Raw genomic sequence first — 17,892 nt, forward strand, 5'->3', positions numbered from 1 at the left:
TTCCCGATCTCTTTGTTTCCAGATGAGAAAGTTTTCCCCCGAAGTATTAAAACTCAGGGACTGAAAATTCACCAGCGCTTTCATTTTGCCAGTGCCCTGAAAAGAATGTCGGTCTTGGCTTCCTATGAGAAAGTCGGATCCACTGATCTGTGTTACATTGCCACTGTGAAAGGGGCCCCGGAGATGCTGCATAAAATGGTGAGCTCTTGTCTGCAAATTCCTTCCCTGTGGGCATGTTGTTGTGGTGGTGGTTTTCAAAGGCGGCTGTAAGGGATTTCAAAATACATGAAACAGTATATACATTTCAATAAACATTTTTTTGTTTCAAGTTGTGAATGGGCCAGGACAGAATAGAATGAGCTGGAAGGAACCTTGAAAGTTTTCTAGTTCATCCCCTTGCTCAAATAGGAGACTTTATACCCATGATGGCGGACCTATGGTACGCGTGCCGGAAGTGGCATGCAGAACCACTTCTGCCGGCACGCGAGAGGTCGCCTGGAAGAGGTCCACTGCGCATGTGCGCACGCACCACCGCCCAACAGCTGATTGTCGGGTATCTGGTATGCATGTGTGGGAGGTGCGTGTGTGGGGGTCTTGCACACATGTGCAGAGATGTGCGGCGTGCGGAGGTCTTGCACGCATGTGCAGTGGAGGTAGGGCAGCTCGCATTGCCTTCTGGGTGCTGGCTTATACATGCAGTTTTCGGTACAGGAGCCGAAAAAGGTTAGCCACCACTGTTCTATACCAGAGCTGTCAAACTCCCAGCTCCCAGGCCAGATGCATCACGTGTTGGCCACGCCCACACCTAGTTGAGCGAAGGGGGGGAAAGTCCTGATATGTCACGTGACACCGCCATGACATCGTGAGTTTGACACCCTTGCTCTATACCATTTCAGACAAGTGGCTGTCCAGTCTCTTCTGGAAAGCCTCCAAATGAATTGATTAATTATTAACCAGTGGAAAAATTAATGGGATTTAATTAATTACACGCCCATGAAATTGATGCCTCAAACGCATGCAAATCTGAGTTGCTTTGGCATGGGAGATTCTTAACGGCTTGAATAGCTGCACAAAGAAAGCTTGCATTTGTTGCATGCGCCTAATTGTTGATGATACTTTCGTTGGTCAGACCAAATAGGGTTGGGAAAGAAAACTCCACCTATAGCCTTGCCACATACAAGTGGAGAAAGCTGTGTAATTACTGCAGAAAATTACAGCGTGTACATTTCACCTCCACCCATGTTTCCGTTTGGATGGTCATCCGTTTTAATTGTGAGAACATTTTTCCAAGTCTTGCAAAATATTTTTTTAGAATACTGTGATGTAATATTAGATGGGAACAGAGTGAGAAGAAAGTCTTGGCTTTACTGACCAGATTTGGAATGTGATTGCAAGTAAGTTAAGAGTTGCATTCAACGATCAGCTGTGCTGCAATACTCTGGAAAGGAGAATAAGATGGAGGCAGTGTTCTGTTGCTGGTTACTCCAGTATCTGATTTGCTATGATGACTCTTAACTTGAATAAACTATGAATAAATCTTCATATGCTTTATATTCTGCCTTTCTACCTCAGTTAAATGCAACTTCCTTAGCTACTGAGAGACGAATCCTTCATAAAGTTGATAATGCCTTTTCATAAAGCCAACTAAACTAGTGTCTGTTGCAAGTGGTTTTTTTTTTAAAGAGGACATAATGATAATGTTGTATTCTATTATATTTATTAAAATGCGTAGTCGCTTTTCAGGACCAGACTTTTTTTTTCAGAACAGGGTAGACTAGTTAAGAAACAGTGATCCGAGTGTCACAAGGCTTATTTTTCAGGGTTAGCTGAAAGGATGTAGATTGGTGTTCTGTTAAACGCGCCTATGATCCACAGGCTGATAAAGGTAGACCTTGACTTATGACAGGTCTTGCATTTACAACCCTCACAGCATCCCAACCATGCAATGTCCCAGGATCTTGTGATCACGATTTGCAACAACTTTCCCAGTCAGCTTCTGACAAGCAAAGTCAATCAGGGAAAGCCAGATTCGCTTAACAGCTGTGACGTTTTACTTAACAACCATGGCAAAAAAATAAAAAGGTAAAATCAGGTGCCAACTTGCTTCCTTTTCTTACCAGCAGAAATTCTCGTCCCAATTGTTGTGGTTGCAAGTCGAGGACAATCTGCATTTCTCCATTTGATCAGTTAACTCCTATTTTGTATGGTAAAGCAGAGCAGGTACCTCCAACACTCCTGGTGCCCTCCAGCTATGTTAGGACTATTGCACCAGTATCCTCAACCATAATCATTGGCTGCAAATTTGGCAGCCATAATGCCAACCTACCCAGAAGGATGCCTGTTTGGAGCAATATAACATTGGCTAAATCTTTTTTTTTTTTTTGTCTGTGTGTCCAGTCCGGAGGACCCTGAACTTCCAGCACATGCTGGAAGTCTCTTTTGCATCCCATAGTGACGTGTGCCTTTCCTATGTGAACGCAAATGCGAGTTGGCTTCGTGATTTTCCTTTTCAGCAGTCTTTTATTGTAATGGTTGCTGTCTTTTTGTGCAGTTCTCTCAGTGTCCAAGTACCTATGACGCTATTCACACAGAGATATCACGTGAGGGAGCCAGAGTTTTGGCCCTTGGCTACAAAGAATTGGGGCACCTCACTCATCAGCAGGTAAGCTTCAAATCTTCCCCCACAGCTCGTATGTGCCGTAAGACAGTGATCCCCAACCTTTTTATGCGCGGCCCGGTACCGGCATCAGCTGGGCGCTGCCATTTTTTGATGAAAAGTGCTTCGGTGACCTCACGGAAGCACTTTTCATCAAATAATGGCGGCATAAGCGCTCGTGAGCTTTTCCGGGTAGAAATGGCTTTCTACCTGGAAAAGCTCACCGGAAGCGCAGCCGCCTATCTTTTTGATGAAAAAGTGCTTCCGGTGAGCTTTCTACCCGGAAAAGCTCACCGGAAGCACTTTTTCATCAAAAAGATGGCGCCAGCAACCAGCGCCCAGTAGGACTTGTTCCGCGGACCGGTACCAGTCCGCGGACCGGTGGTTGGGGACCCCTGCCGTAAGATACATCGGTGCTCCGGGAGATACAATCAATGAATGATAGTGGGACTAACTCAATAGTCCCTTTAGATTTATAGGTAATGGCTTACATGCTCCTTTTTTTAAGCGGGGTATTCTTTCCATTTACTTCACACTTGGGGGGAGGGGGGAGACCAATGGGAACGACCACCTTAACTGTGAATTGTTCCATTTTCTTCTTGGTAGCAAACCACCCTCTGCATATTCTGAAGGTCTCATTGAAGACAGAGAGAAGAGTAAAGCCTGTCGGTGCCTCCTTTCTTAGCGCGAAGCCCAACCTCTCTCCTCTAATCGGGGGAAAGAACTACAGAATTCTAAATAAGCAGGGGGGAGGCCACTTCTCATTCATGTGGCAAAATCCTGCTTTTGAGGGGCAGGTGGGGGTGGTGGCTTAGGCAGTATTGTGATCAGTGGTGGGATTCATCCAGTTTGTACTGGTTCGAATGAAGGGATTGTTAAATTACCCCACCCTCGCTATCCAAGTCGATCCACTGCATTGCAATGGAGAAACAGGCAAGGGAAGGAGGCGGCTGCTTTCGTCCTTCCCTTGTGCTGGCCGCTCCATTTCCTGTTTCTCCATTGTAGCGCAGCTCCCAGGACCCACTTTGATAGCCGTGGTGGTGTGGTGGTGGTAATTTTAACAACCAGTTTCCCCAGGGTCAGGTTGGTTGTCATGGGAGGCTCATCCTGCAGGTGCGGTGGAGATGGGCCATGCCTCCTACAACAGTCAAACTGACAACAGACAAACCGGTTGTTAAATTATTTGAATCCCACGACCGATTGTGATGTTGCTGTACTCAAAAGGCCAGTGGCACAGTTGCCACTTGGAAAATTGCTCTGGTGCATGAGGCAACGGAGAGGGTGAGGGAATTAGAAAGAGCCCAATTGGGAAAAATAATAAGCTGTAGAAGTGCAGGCAACATGGCCTTGGATAGCAAAGCCTTTCTTAAGGGCAGCGGGTACGGTCTGCTGTTGCTATAGACCAGACAGCAAGCAACAGGGAGAAAAGCAAGCAAAGAAAAAGCATGAATAGAGCAAATGGTGTGAATTAGCTTCCTCAGTGTGATAAGAATGTTCTGTGATATGAACCCTCCTAAATTGCGATGCACTGCAAAGTTTAGACTGAGAACTAAACCTGAGGACAGATGGTTTCCAGTGGATTTAAGGAGCAGAGGATAAACTAGAGAAAAGCAGGAGTGGGGAAAGGGGGCAGTTGTATTGGAATGGGTTGTTCTAGGAAGAGGGCCTATTGGCAGAGGTTGTATTCATGCATTATGTTGTGTGGTTTGCTTTGTTGAATTAAAAAAAGCACATTGGTTATTTCATGGGATGCAGTAGGCCCAAATCAATAATCAATTTGAAATCAAGGCCGACTTAGGTATATTATTAACTCAGGACAAACATGGAATGAAAGTAGAGTCATAAAACATGAAAGTCATAAAGATGTTGGAGTATGGAGGAAAACAAATATTTAAATGTAATATGGATTCATTTCATAAATATGCTTAACTTTGTGACTTTTAGAAAGGTGTGGAGTAATTTCCAAGTTATCATTTATGGGGTTTGAGATTGGGGGAGTGTTATAGCAATAGCACTTAGACTTATATACCACTTTATAGTGCTTTCCAGCCCTCTCTAAGCAGTTTACAGAGTCAGCATTATTGCCCCCAACAATTTGGGTCCTCATTTTACCCACCTCGGAAGGATGGAAGGCTGAGTCAACCTGGAGCCTGGTGGGATTTGAACTGCCAAATTGTAGGCAGCTGGGCTGCAGAAGTAGCTTGCAGTACTGCACTCTAACCACTGCGCCACAGAGGCTCCTATATTATTATATTAATGTAAAAATGTTTTAGCTATAATCAGCTTTTTTGTTTCCTATCCAAAGGCACGAGAAATAAAGCGGGAGGCCCTGGAATGTGACTTGAGGTTCACAGGCTTCATTGTAGTTTCCTGCCCTCTGAAAGTCGACTCGAAGCCAGTTATCCGTGACATACTGAACGCTTCCCACCATGTGAGTTGTGGCTGACAATCTGCGGAAGGAACCAAGAAGAGGGGCCTAGGCAAAAAAGTTTGAGCCACTTTGCACAATTTCACCAGTCTCCCTAATTCCTCATCCCCTCTTCACGTTTGTCGGATCTGCACTTCTCTTTTGTCACCTCCTCCAATCCAAAGGGATGAAACATATTGTAGTATCATTTTGTCTGTATGTCCTTAGATAAATTGGCTAGGGCAGCAGAATAACTCTTAAAAAACAGTCCATGGAGATTCTCAGTCATCCAGGTCGTGGTTGTCCCCAAGGTGCTTTTTTCAAGAGGCAACTGGAATTTCTGGTTTTTCTTTGAAGACGTTTCGCTTCTCACCCAAGAAGCTTAAAGAGGTCGTCTATGTCAAAATTGAATAGCCCTCTCAACAGAGTGGGGTGGGATGCTACACCAACAGGATATCTCCTGTCTACATACAACACAGTCCTTTCAGCACTTCCAATAAGGCTCCACACCCATTTGTATCACTCAGGTGATCCTGATGATACACATAAACCTCCAGGTGACCTTAATGACCCGCTAAAAGAATGCAAATGACTAGTTGTCTGCAAGGAGTATAAATCCTTTCATTCCCCCACCATCTGGTCAGAGCTGAAGAAGCTTCTTTAGATGAGAAGCGAAATGTCTTCAAAGAAAATCCAGAATTCCAGTTGCCTCTTGAAAAAAGCATCTTTGGGTCTTAAAGCAGCAGCTAAGCAAACAAACAAACAAAAAAATCATACAGGAGCCGATGAAAAACAAGAACACCCAGTCAGGCATCTGGTTTTCCTTTGGGGACTGAGCAACCCAAGCATAGTATTCCTATTATGGAAGGTGAACAGTTCTTCTTTTGGATAATGTATATTTCTCCTGTTTGGAATGGAGGACATAAGGCAAGCACAATGTTTCCGTTTTGAAGCATGGGCATTCCCTCTTTATCCCATTATACACAATAGGATGTCCTTATTTGAGAGACAGAGGATCAAAACCGTCTGTCCAAAATTGCTTGGGGGGGGAGGGGGAGGAAGTATACTGATCTGGCATTTTTAATGACCACTGGCCAGGACGCTGCTTTCGTGTGCACGGTTTGACCGGCTGCTTATTCAAGCAGTTAGTCCTGAAGTAGGTTGCTGTTTACGCACAGCAGCTTCCCCGCACGTCGCCTATAGTCAGGTGGCACACAAACCTACCCTTTTAACCCCACTCTGCAGGTAGTGATGATAACAGGTGACAGCCCACTGACGGCTTGCCACGTGGCCCAGGAGCTGCACTTCACCCAGAAGGAGCAGACGCTCATTTTGCAGCCACCTGGTAAAGGTAAATTTGGGGGAGGTGGGGGGCGGAGGTGGGGGGGAATCCCTGGGAGGAGCAAGGGAGGGAGAGAAGACAGATGCTGCCGCCACTTTGCATAGAGCACGCCATCACTTTATGCGGCATTTGCTCTCTAGGACAATATGAAAGCCATCGCCTAGCCCCTTTTTTCCCTGGGAGTCAGTAAAAAAAAAAAAAAAATCACACGGTGCTGTTTTGGTAGTTGCTGCTGCCTGTTGTTTTCAATGGATTTTCACTGGGTGATTAATTTTCAAGCTGTGGTATCCAGGAGAATTACTCCCCTGATACCCCACAGTATTAAATTTCCTGAAGGAGTGCTACCAAACAGACCACCACCTACCTCACTGTGCCTTAATTCCCTTGTCTGCTCTAGGCTCCGGTTGGAAATGGCAGTCCATCAGCGGCACTACTGTCCTCCCAATTGTCCCAGACTCACTGCGGGAACTGACCAGCCACCACAACCTGTGCATCACAGGGGAGGGTCTCGCTCACCTGCAAGCTACAGACTCGCAGCTGCTGCTTAAACTCATTGCACATATCCAGGTCTTCGCACGGGTTGCACCCAAGCAGAAGGCAGGTGGTCTCTTATCTTTGATGCCCAGCCCAACTGCTCCTTGGCTGATTGACACAAAGATTGGGGGGTGGGGGGATATTTTTATTTTATTTTTTATTTACAGTTTGCTAAATCTTGTCCGACAACAGACACATCTCTTCTAGAAGTAAGTGGTAAGGTTAATAATTTTCTGCAGCAACTGGGAAGAAACTGGCCTTCCAGCTGGTGATGATGGTGTCTTGCAATTCCCATCCATTTCAGCAACTACAGGCAGTCCTCGACTTATAACCACAAAGTTCTGTGGTTAAGTGAGACATCCATTAAGTGGGCTGTGCCCCATTGTCCGGCCTTCCTTGCCAAAGTTATCAAGTGAATCACCGCAGCTGATGAGTTAGTAACCCAGATGTTAAAGGAATCTGGCTTCCCTACTGACTTTGCTTGTTAGCAGGTTGCAAAAGGGGATCGATCCCATGACACAGCAACAGTCATAAATATGAAACCAGTTGCCAAGCATCTGAATTCTGATCAAGTGACCATTGGGGGGTGCTGCAAGGTCGTAATTGTGAAAAACGGTCATAAGTCACTTTTTTTAACTTTGCACTGCCATTGTAACTTTCAAGGGTCACTAAATGAACTTGTAAGTCAAGGTACTTGTACAGTTAAAACCAGCAGTGATGCGAGTTGTATTTTGAGCAAGACCTGAGAAGCCACTCATTCCTGTAAATTGACAGCGTACGCACTCCCTGGATTATCGCGAGATTTGTAAAAAGAGAACGGAGAAGAGGTTGGACAGAGAAATTCCAGAAACACCATGAATTTCATGGAACTGATTTTAAAGCAGTCACTGCTTATGCCAATGGATTGTTGGATCAATAAATGAGGGAGATGCTTGATAAGACACATAGTGTCCTGATGTATTGGGAAGGCAAGTGTTAAATACAACTAGTACAATAATGCATGAAAATGAAAACATTTCTTACCAGAATAACTTCTGTGTTCATCGGTGAAAAAATGAATGGAAGAGCACATACCTACCTAAACACTTATACATCATACTGTTCTCTTTCAGGGTAGGCAATGTTATGTAGGAACAAAAACAAGCTGACCCAGTATGATATGTTCCCATGTACTTTTTTATGTTGGCATTTGTTACCTGCCATAATAGAGCCACAAATTTTAAGATAGGCAGAGCTATGGCCTTAGTGGAAGGTGTCTTAAGATTTCAGAGTCTTGGAATTGGACTCATCTACACATCTCTGAAATGATTCAATGGGTCACTGTGTATGTATTTTTTTCCTTGCCGGTACTAACCTGGTGAAGTTTTTAGTGTATTTGTGACTTATTTATTTATTTTTTCATTTTAGGAGATTACAGGTAGTCCTCGATTTGCATCTGGTCATTTAATGACTGTTTGAAGTTATAACAGATTTCCCCAGAGCTACCTATAACTCCTGTTTGAAGTTTAGGAGAGTTACACACATTCTGCAGTTATATCATTGCATTTTGTTTGGGCACTTGGCAGCCAAATCACCTGTATGATTGTTAGTGGCATCCCATGTTTACATGACTGCAATTTTGCAACTTTTTTCCGAGTTTCCAGCCAAAAGAAAGTGCCCATTGGAGAGAATGACCTTTCTTAACGACAGCTACAAAAAATATCCCACCCCCCCAAATAAAAATCAAGTGTAGTCACATGGTACCTTGACGTATGACTGTAATCTCTTATGACCATAATTCTGGACTTAACTACAGTCATAAATTGTGGACTGTCGGTACAGAATTGCACATGTTGAGAACCTGAGCAAATTTATGCAAATTTTCTTTGTTGATTCTTTGTTTTCCCATTATAGGAGTTTGTGATCACAACACTGAAGGGGCTTGGCTATGTGACTCTGATGTGTGGGGATGGCACTAATGATGTGGGGGCTCTGAAGCATGCTGATGTGGGTGAGTGTTCGTTCATTTAAAGATTGTTATTTTGATGAAAACTGGGCCTGTTTGTTGTTTTAATTGCTTAATTATTAACTTCCCACGAATTGTGATCCTTAAAAAAGGGATACTTTTATTTTGAAGTGATTCGTGCCCTCATCGGAACAAGCATCTGAGAAGCACTCTTTCCTCAGCCAGGAGGAAGATGCCTCGTGACAAAATGTATGGCTGTAAATTGTATGTTATCTGCTGACCAATTATAGTCTAAATTATTTAATTGTTACTGTCTTTTAACTGATGGGACGAAATACTAAAGTGTTTAATCAAGTAGTCCAAACTAATTGTCATCGATATTTCTACAAGGTGAATCAATTGGTTTGATTAAAAGTCTCATCAGTGCAAAGTTAAACAAATCACCCTGTTTAAATGTATTTATTTGATGAATTTATTTACTGTATTATATTTATACGACCAAATCAAAATTGTATTTATGCTTCAGAATCTCTGTTAGAAAGATCCGTTTCCATATTTCTTCATTTAATGTAGATTTTTTTTAAATTCCATAGTCTATAAACGATAGCAGATAGAGCGTGTTAAATATTATTCATATCAGTGTTTCATGATCATCGGTTTCTGACCCATTAAAACCTCCATACCTTGCCCTGTTTTCCATCTGCTCTGAACACGGCTCACCAGGCGGCATGCTTGTGTCATCAGGGGATATGATTCTTTCTTGCAGGTGTAGCTCTACTAGCCAATGCCCCAGAGCGGATCCCCGAGCGCAGAAAAAAGCCTCGCGAGGGAGTAGCCGATGGGAGACCTACCTCCTCTTCTCTTGTTGGAGGCAACATGAGGCCCACCTCCCGAGCTGCCAAACATAGGCTCATGTCTCTCAGGGAGGAGCAACTTGCTGTACAACGAGTAGGTTGTTAGATCTGTTTTACTCCTCTTGTCTCTTTGCTCTTTGCCTCACTTACACTTCTGGCATATCTTTTTCCTTTGTGAACCGCTGGGGAGGGCGGGGGTGGGTGGGGAGAGGAAAGACAGAGCTCCATCTACAAATCCTTATTCAGTGCAGGTAGAAACAGTACTCAAATCAATTGGAATTGTAAGAATTCCAGCTCAGCACAGCTGGAATTGCTTAAATTCCCAGTGCTTTTGGATTAAACAGGGATTGTGCTCTTCTCTTTCCTTTTCCTGGAGAACAGCTTTTTTTCCCCGTATTGGGGTTTATTCTAGAGCAGTGGTTCCCAACCTTTTTTTCGCCCCGCACCCCTAAAGAAATTTCACTCGAACCTCGCACCCCCTGAAATTTAGACTTTAGGAACTACTGAACGCGTTAAATATATGGTAGGATTGAATCTTTTCAGCTATGTATGTGACGGCCACTAAATAACGATACTTAACTCTAAAATGAAAACAAAGTTAATCCATTGCATAATAAATAAAAATGCCAACATATAGCCAATATCCTATTATTTTCCTGGACTTTTCTCGCACCCCCTGGAATATCGTCTCGCACCCCCAGGTTGGGAACCCCTGTTCTAGAGATAGAGGTAGTCCTCGACTTATGACTGCTTGTTTAATGATGGTCTGGAATTGAAACAGCCTCAGGAAGGTTGCTTTTGGGCCATCGCGTAACATTCCATCACCAGTCCTCAGTCACACGATCACAATCTGGATGCTTGGCAACCTATTCGCATTTATTACCAATTGCAATCATGCAATCGCCATTTGCATCCTCTGTTGGCTCCCCTGGAAAATTAATGGGGAAGCCAGCAGAGAACTTTGCAAGCTGCCCCTTGCTAAGAGGGCTTCCCCCTTGTCCCTGAGAGCTGGCTGAAAGAGCTATCTGCCTAGGGGAGCTGAATTCCTATGTTGGGGTGTAAAAACAGAACTTGAATTCTGAAGACATTGCACCCTGCGGGAGAAGTCCTTTCTGCACACGGGGGAGCTGAACTTCTTTGGCAGGCAGCTTTTTTAGCCAGCTGCCAGAGACAAGAGGGAAGTCAAAATGGAAGCAGGGAATGTAAAGGCAGGGCAGTTAAGGTGAGGCACCCGGGATGCCTTGGGAACAGGGTTGGTAGTGGGAGGCCTGGCGCGGGCCATGTTGGAGCGTCTCTGTTCAGGGACTGAAAATCCTCCTTGGATTTTGGCAGGGGAAAATTTCATCTCCTGAACAGAATCTCCTGAGGCACCCCACGCTCCTTATTTGGGACTTGGCTTAATGACGTAAGATAGCTTAACAACCACAATTGGCAATGCCGGATGGCGGTCATTGAGCAAAGCAGTCATATGAGTGTCTTGCTTAGTGAATGCTTAACTATTAAGATTCCAATCCAAATTATGGTTGTAATTGAGGACTGTTTGTAGTGCTGCAGATAGCTTGATTGGGAGCTTGCTGTACATTAAACAAGGATGTCCGTCCCCCCCTTTGTTTCTGGCAGGAGAGGATCAGCCAGGTGCTAAAAGATTTGGAGGAGGACCAAGTACCCATTGTGAAGTTGGGTGATGCCAGTATTGCAGCTCCATTCACCTCTAAGCTTTCTTCTATACAGTGCAGTAAGTATGGGAAGAAGGAAGTTTATACTTAGGGTGGAATGTTGTGCACTTAAAGGCCCACACTTCATTTATACAGCCGTGGCATATATTCATTTGGATGCTTTACAGTGAAAAGCAGATAGTAACCAGAGTGATTTTATTTTCATGCTATATAACCAGCAGAATTCTGTATGCTGAAGGGGACTTTTATCTCTTAAGTCTAAGTTGTGCATCACAACATAGAAAACCTAGACCTTAGAGAAAATTCAGTGACTAGAGCAGAGCGGGAGGAAAGTGTCATCACCTTCTCTGGAATTCCAGGGGTCTTTCTAGACTGAAGGGCAATGGGAAAAAAAAAAGCACAAAGTAAACAACCTTAAACAGAAACCTTCTCTCATCTTCTGCAGTCTGCCATGTGATCAAGCAGGGCCGTTGTACACTGGTCACCACGCTCCAGATGTTCAAGATCTTGGCGTTGAATGCGCTCATCTTAGCCTACAGCCAGAGTGTCCTTTATTTGGAAGGTGTGAAGTTCAGTGACTTCCAGGCTACACTGCAAGGCTTGCTCCTGGCTGGCTGCTTTCTTTTCATCTCCCGATCCAAGGTATGGTGGAAGAAAGACGCCTTATTGCAAGTTGGAGGGGAAGGTAGGAAATGCGGTCAATGGGTGAGGAGTCCACCTACAGTTGAATTCGTTAGAATGGAATAGACTAGAGCCCCCATGAATAGGTAGTGAGCTGGCCATAAAATTTGGTTCTGTGGCATGTAAGGATGTGCACAAAACCAAAAGAAAATGCAGGTAAACTGTTCTCGCTTACCAAATCATTCGTTCAGTGATGGGTCATTGAAGTTGCAGCCATTGCAGCGTCCCCATCATCATGGGATTGCAATTTGGGTGTTTGGCAACTGGTGCATAATTACAATGGGGTTGTTTTTAGTTTTTTTTAAAGGTTTTTCTTTATTGAACAAACAAACAAACACAAACATAAACAAAAAATACATTAAAAATGTTGAACATGGTACAGTCTTCCTAACATCTTGGTCTTTATTTTGCTAAGTCCCATAATAATAATACACAATTTCATTCCATATACATTAAATATACATATAATCATTCCTTATTCTCTTGAATCTTCCTCTTCTCTAGCCAACCATAAAATTTGTCCCATATTTTATAGAAGTCCAAATCCTCCTTATTTTTTAATTCTTTTGTTAGTTTATCCATTTGTGTGCATGTCAAAATTTTGCTAAGCATTTCACACTCATTTGGAGTACCCTTATTTTTCCATTTCTGTGCATACGCCAATCTTGCTGCAGTAATTATATGGATTATTAAGTAAATGATTTCCTTATCGTATTTCCTCATATTGATCCTTAACAGAAAAAACTCCGGTCTATGTTCTATTTTCATCCCACATATTTCTTCCAGCCACTTACGTCATAATTACAATGGTTGAAGCACATGGTTGCCATTTGCAACCCTCATAGCTGGTTTCTGCCAAGCAAAGTGGAGGAAAGTCAGCAGGAAGTCACAAGTCGTATAATGTCACGTTTAAAGATTGCAGCTGGAACTGACAGTAAGATGCCCTTGGTCTTATGTCATCACAATTAACATTGTGCTGCTTAGAGATAGAGTTGCCAGTTCCTGTTGCGGTTGATAAGTGAGGACTATTTACATTTTTTCCCAGCTAAGAGCCAATAACCCCAAACCATATTTTAGGAATTGAAGTTTAGTTTCAGTGGAACAAAATTCAAAATATTTTGGCTGTTTTTACCTTGGGGTAAAATTGGGTAGACACCTATGCCGAACCAAATTACAGAAAATTTGGCCAAGGAAATGGTTTTAAAAATAGTTTGGAAACATTAAACTCTCTCTCTCACACACACAGCATAGGAAACATGGGGCACACATACCTTATCCACTGAAAAATGTTTAGATTAGAACTTGGTATCAAAAGTGCCTGCTGCCCTTCTCAATAAGAACAGAACATTTTCTCGGAGGTTTTGTTAATGTTTTGATTTTTTTAAAAAAAGTAAAGAATTTCATCCAATTTTATGAGCACTTGAACCCCCTAAATCAGGAAAAAGATATGATACTTCCTTTGCTTTTTGGATGTGTGTGTCTTATTTGTCTCTCACATGCCCTCATCAAAATTATGAATGTTGTTCATTGCTTATATTTTTGCTTGCACATAGCTATAAAACAAGAGACTGCTGGCACTAATTAACTTGCACCAGTAACATTCATATAAAAGCAAGCAGAAGATACAAATATCACCACTGATTCTGGCTACTGCAGTGACTTGGTTGTATAAAGTTGGGGGATAAAGCAACACCATCGCAATGCTTCAGTACAGTATATTTGAAACCGACACGTTTTGTCTCACGCTCAACAAAACTACAAGTTTGCTCTGATCTTGAAACTTGTCAAAACACATTTTTTGTTTCATGTCGAGAGCATACAAAACACATAATGCAAGGTTGACTGTTTTTAGGTCATTTTCCACACAGCTGATAGTCTCCCTCTCTCAGCTCTCAGAAGAAGGCAAGGGCAAACCAAAACTTTCCAAATGCCTTACCAAAAAACCTACATGGACTTGTCTAGGCAGTCGCCAGGAGTTGAAAATTGATGAGAACTATTTAGCTTCTAGCGCTTTTGTGTGTGCAAAGCAAGTTTCAAAATGGATTTGAACCAGCAAAGATAGGCTTCCTTTTGATTTCTGTGTCTTAAATTCTTCCAGCAGATTGACAGGCCTTGTCTCCTAAGGGGGTCATTTTTCAAAGTAACCATCCTGCAGGATGCTTCCCAAGGGAATCATAGTCAGGCTCCAAACTTCCTGTAGAATTCTAACCCTGACCTATTTCTTCTTGTTTCCAGCCTCTGAAGACACTCTCCCCAGAGCGCCCGCTCCCTAATATCTTCAATCTGTACACAGTTCTTACAGTGCTGCTACAATTTATGGTCCATTTTGTCAGTCTGGTATATCTTTATCGAGGTGCACAAGCCCGAAGTGAGCCCAAGTGAGTGCTGCTTGGATTTAAATACGAGGGTATAAAGTAAAGAAATAAAAATGCCTGAGTTACACAGAAATATAGATGTTCTCCAGATATGTCGCCTTCGGATTCCAGAATTTTCAGTGATGTTTCCAGAATTTTGTGAGTGGGAAGTCAGGTCATCTGGAGGATAACTCAAGCCTGGAAGGGCTGAGAAAAATATTCAAGGGTCTTTCTGTTTCTTTAAGGAAAGAAGACTTTGTGGATCTCTATAAGGAGTTTGAACCCAGTCTTGTGAATAGCACTGTTTACATCATGTCCATGGCCATGCAAATGGCTACATTTGCCATTAACTATAAGGTAAGATGTGCTTTGTTTTTATAATTTCATCATTGCCAATACTGATTTATATAGTGCTAGGACCTGATGCTGCATTTCAGGCCTTGCATAGCAAGTGATATGCAAAGCAGTAGGTGCTGTGATGAAACCAAATTTTAACAGGACATAAGAGGAAAAACTACAAGTGTCTGATTATGCCATGCGGAACAATGAGAAATATGACTACTGGTATAGATCAGGGGTGTCAAATTCAAGGCCGGATCTGGCCCACGGGGGGCTTAAATCTGGCCGACGAGGCCAGCCTGGAAATAGCAACGGACTGGCCTGGAGTGCCTCTGCTAGCGAAAATGGAATCCCGTTTTCAGCCTGGACAGCCTCCAGCATCCTTCCAGCCAAAATGTGGTACAGGGGGGCTATTTTGGTCGGCAGGGTGTTGCAAGAGAGGCGTTCATCCCATCTCTCCTCTCCCCCCCCCCACCCACCCACCCACCCCCGGCCAGCCCATGGACGAGAACTCCCATGCTGATCCGGCCCTCGAAGAAATCCAGCTTGATTGACACGCCTGATATAGATCATATGGATGAGCCCATTTTGTAGTTTGAAAGTTAATGGTTTTGGCTGCTGATTTAGTGCGTTTTGATTGTTGGCCATCCAAAATCATTTATACAAGAAGGGTAGCAAGATCAATTAAACAAATAGTTATTTATGGAAACTGGGATCAGGTCCAATTTTAGAATGTTGAGGTACATTGTCCTTTCTTAAGTGGAATGATTATAAATAAAGAGTTCATTATAAGTAGGTGGCCCTGATGGCAGTTGCACACGTGATGAACTTTTGAGCTTTTATAGAACTCCCACCTAGTCATGAAAGGAGATCAAAGGTGCCAGGCTGTTTTAGCAATTTCTCAGTCCTATTTGACTAAGGTAGGTTGGATCCAAACTTGCACTTTCACCTATAAGCAAAAAATATGCTCCCATCTGTCATAATAAAGCTCACAGCAAAGGTGAGGCTGTTGTCACATGTAGCCAAGGATGGGTTTCTACCGATTCTGTCCGCCTCTGTAGAACCGGTAATTCTGAAGAGCAGCAGACATAGAACCGGTTCTATGTCTGCTGATGTTTTTGCCCACCTGCCTGCCCAGGCTCTTACCTGACCTTTATTTCCTGCATTTTCAACTTCAGCTGCCATGTGAGGCACAGCTGCAGTTAAAAAAGCAGGAAAAAAGGGCTTTTTCAAACGCTACTTCTCTGCACTCAGCACTGCTCAGCTGTCCAGGCACCAGGCTGATGATGGTTTACAGGTGCGCACAGTGTGCAGGGAAGCACATAGTAAATCACCAAACCTTGTAAGTCACGTGTAGTTAATCCTGTCGGATCCCACCCCTGCACATAGCCAGGTAGCCAGCATTATGACATGAAACACCCGTTAGTAGTGAAGAGTCTTGCCAGAGGAATTGTTATCTTGATCAGCAGTAAAATAAACAAGCTTTTATTAGTATGTTGTTTCTACTCCTAAATTACTGATATGGTTTGACCTTCTTTCCATACCTTGGTTTTATTTATCTAGGGCCACCCATTCATGGAAAGCCTAAGGGAAAACAAACCTCTGCTATGGAGCATCATTATTTCAGGATTAGCAATTGTAGTCCTTTTGACTGGCTCCTCCCCAGAGTTCAATGAACAGTTTGGACTTGTGGATATCCCAACAGAGGTGAGTAAGCAAGACTTTTGTTAAGCATATCCCCCAATATCCCTTTTTTCCAGCTAGCTGTAGAAATTAAAGTGGGGAAAAACTATATACTGTTAACACTGGGTTTGAGAACTTCAAACTTTTTTGAATTGTAGGTGTTTTAATGAGTTCTTTACTTCCAGCAAATGCAAAGTAGTCTCGGAGGACTAAAAGGTCCACAGTGTTATGATTCAGTAAGCTACTGCAGCTGTTGCTTGGTTATACTGGTTTTAGAAAAATGTTTACTTGATGCAGGGACTTGGGAGACCACCCCCCCCCCCCAAAAAAAAGGCTTATTTTTTGCTTTTGTTCAGGGCAAATGATAATTGAGGCAAGGTAAGATGTGTTTGCGAGAAAGAACTGAAAATTACTCAGACGCATATAGTAAGATCAAGTCTAAGCAGCCTCCAGGTGTTTTGGAATAGAAGTTGCAGGCCTTGCAATGTAGTGAACAAGCAAGAATTATGGAAGGTATAATTGGAAAAAATTAGAAATCTTTTATTGCCTAGCGGCCTTTGGCTAAATTATTTTTAAAACTTAATTTTCTGTGCAACTTATGAGTTTAAAAAAAATATAACCAAAGGAAGGTTGTAGCTATATGCTTATAGTTACCAATAATGGATTTCTTAGTAAATTTATGAGTGGGACAGATGACCAGCTTACTAAATTCCTTGCTTACTGGATTTTGGTATCACATTAAGCAAGATCAGCTCCCATCTTTATTTCAAGATTATAGAAGAGTTTTCATACGTACTAGATACGTATGTAGATACATATTAGATTTGAATGCAATATGAAAAATGTTCTTTTTTGGACTTTCTTGGTACATCTTGTTTATTTTTCTATTTCAGTTTAAACTAGTGATCACTGGAGTTCTGGTGACCAACTTCTTCATTGCTCTGCTCATAGACTGGATCCTGCAGTTCCTATTAGGCAGCACAAAGCTCAAAGTGCCTTCTTGAGACTCATTCTTCTCCCTTGGCAGAAGTGAAGGACAGCCAGGAAGAGACACCACTGAAATACAGCACTACGAAAGGAATATTTATTCTTTGATAGCTGTTTTATTCCAATTGGGGACTGGCAAGCAGATTTTTATTGTGTTAAGTCTGGAAACCACAACAAAAGTTGTGCAAGGGCCTACATTAATCTTCACGTGTCTGCCAAACAGAGCAGCAGTTGTTAACCTTTGTACTGCCTCTTCACTCCTCCTAGAAAGGTGGTCATGAGATTTGATAATAAAATGGCAATCAGTGCATTTTGGAATATGCAGGAATGTTTTTTTCTTTGATTTCATATATCCTTAGTTCTTACCTCCCCATATGAAATCTTGTCGCGATGGTCATATTTGCAATTCTTTAAACAGAGATCTGCCTAAAGAA

At 42.8% G+C, this 17,892-nt stretch overlaps 1 protein-coding gene across 1 annotated transcript in view; it reads left to right on the forward strand.

Moving 5' to 3' along the window:
* ATP13A1 (ATPase 13A1) overlaps positions 1 to 17,780 on the forward strand; it is a 33,516-nt gene extending 15,736 nt beyond the window's left edge. The window contains exons 14-26 of the mRNA XM_026673831.2: positions 23 to 198; positions 2,552 to 2,662; positions 4,962 to 5,087; positions 6,309 to 6,414; positions 6,803 to 7,002; positions 8,833 to 8,929; positions 9,651 to 9,832; positions 11,359 to 11,473; positions 11,860 to 12,056; positions 14,331 to 14,473; positions 14,695 to 14,806; positions 16,352 to 16,495; positions 17,365 to 17,780. Of these exons, the coding sequence (XP_026529616.1) occupies positions 23 to 198; positions 2,552 to 2,662; positions 4,962 to 5,087; positions 6,309 to 6,414; positions 6,803 to 7,002; positions 8,833 to 8,929; positions 9,651 to 9,832; positions 11,359 to 11,473; positions 11,860 to 12,056; positions 14,331 to 14,473; positions 14,695 to 14,806; positions 16,352 to 16,495; positions 17,365 to 17,475 (1,820 nt within the window). The 3' untranslated portion in view covers positions 17,476 to 17,780. The remainder of the gene's footprint in view (positions 1 to 22; positions 199 to 2,551; positions 2,663 to 4,961; positions 5,088 to 6,308; positions 6,415 to 6,802; positions 7,003 to 8,832; positions 8,930 to 9,650; positions 9,833 to 11,358; positions 11,474 to 11,859; positions 12,057 to 14,330; positions 14,474 to 14,694; positions 14,807 to 16,351; positions 16,496 to 17,364) is intronic.
* Positions 17,781 to 17,892: the final 112 nt, after the last annotated feature.

The sequence above is a fragment of the Notechis scutatus genome, chromosome 2 (assembly GCF_049901735.1).
Source record: "Notechis scutatus isolate UNSWTSFEM ecotype Mainland chromosome 2, rNotScu1.2, whole genome shotgun sequence".
Taxonomy (NCBI): Eukaryota; Metazoa; Chordata; class Lepidosauria; order Squamata; family Elapidae; genus Notechis; species Notechis scutatus.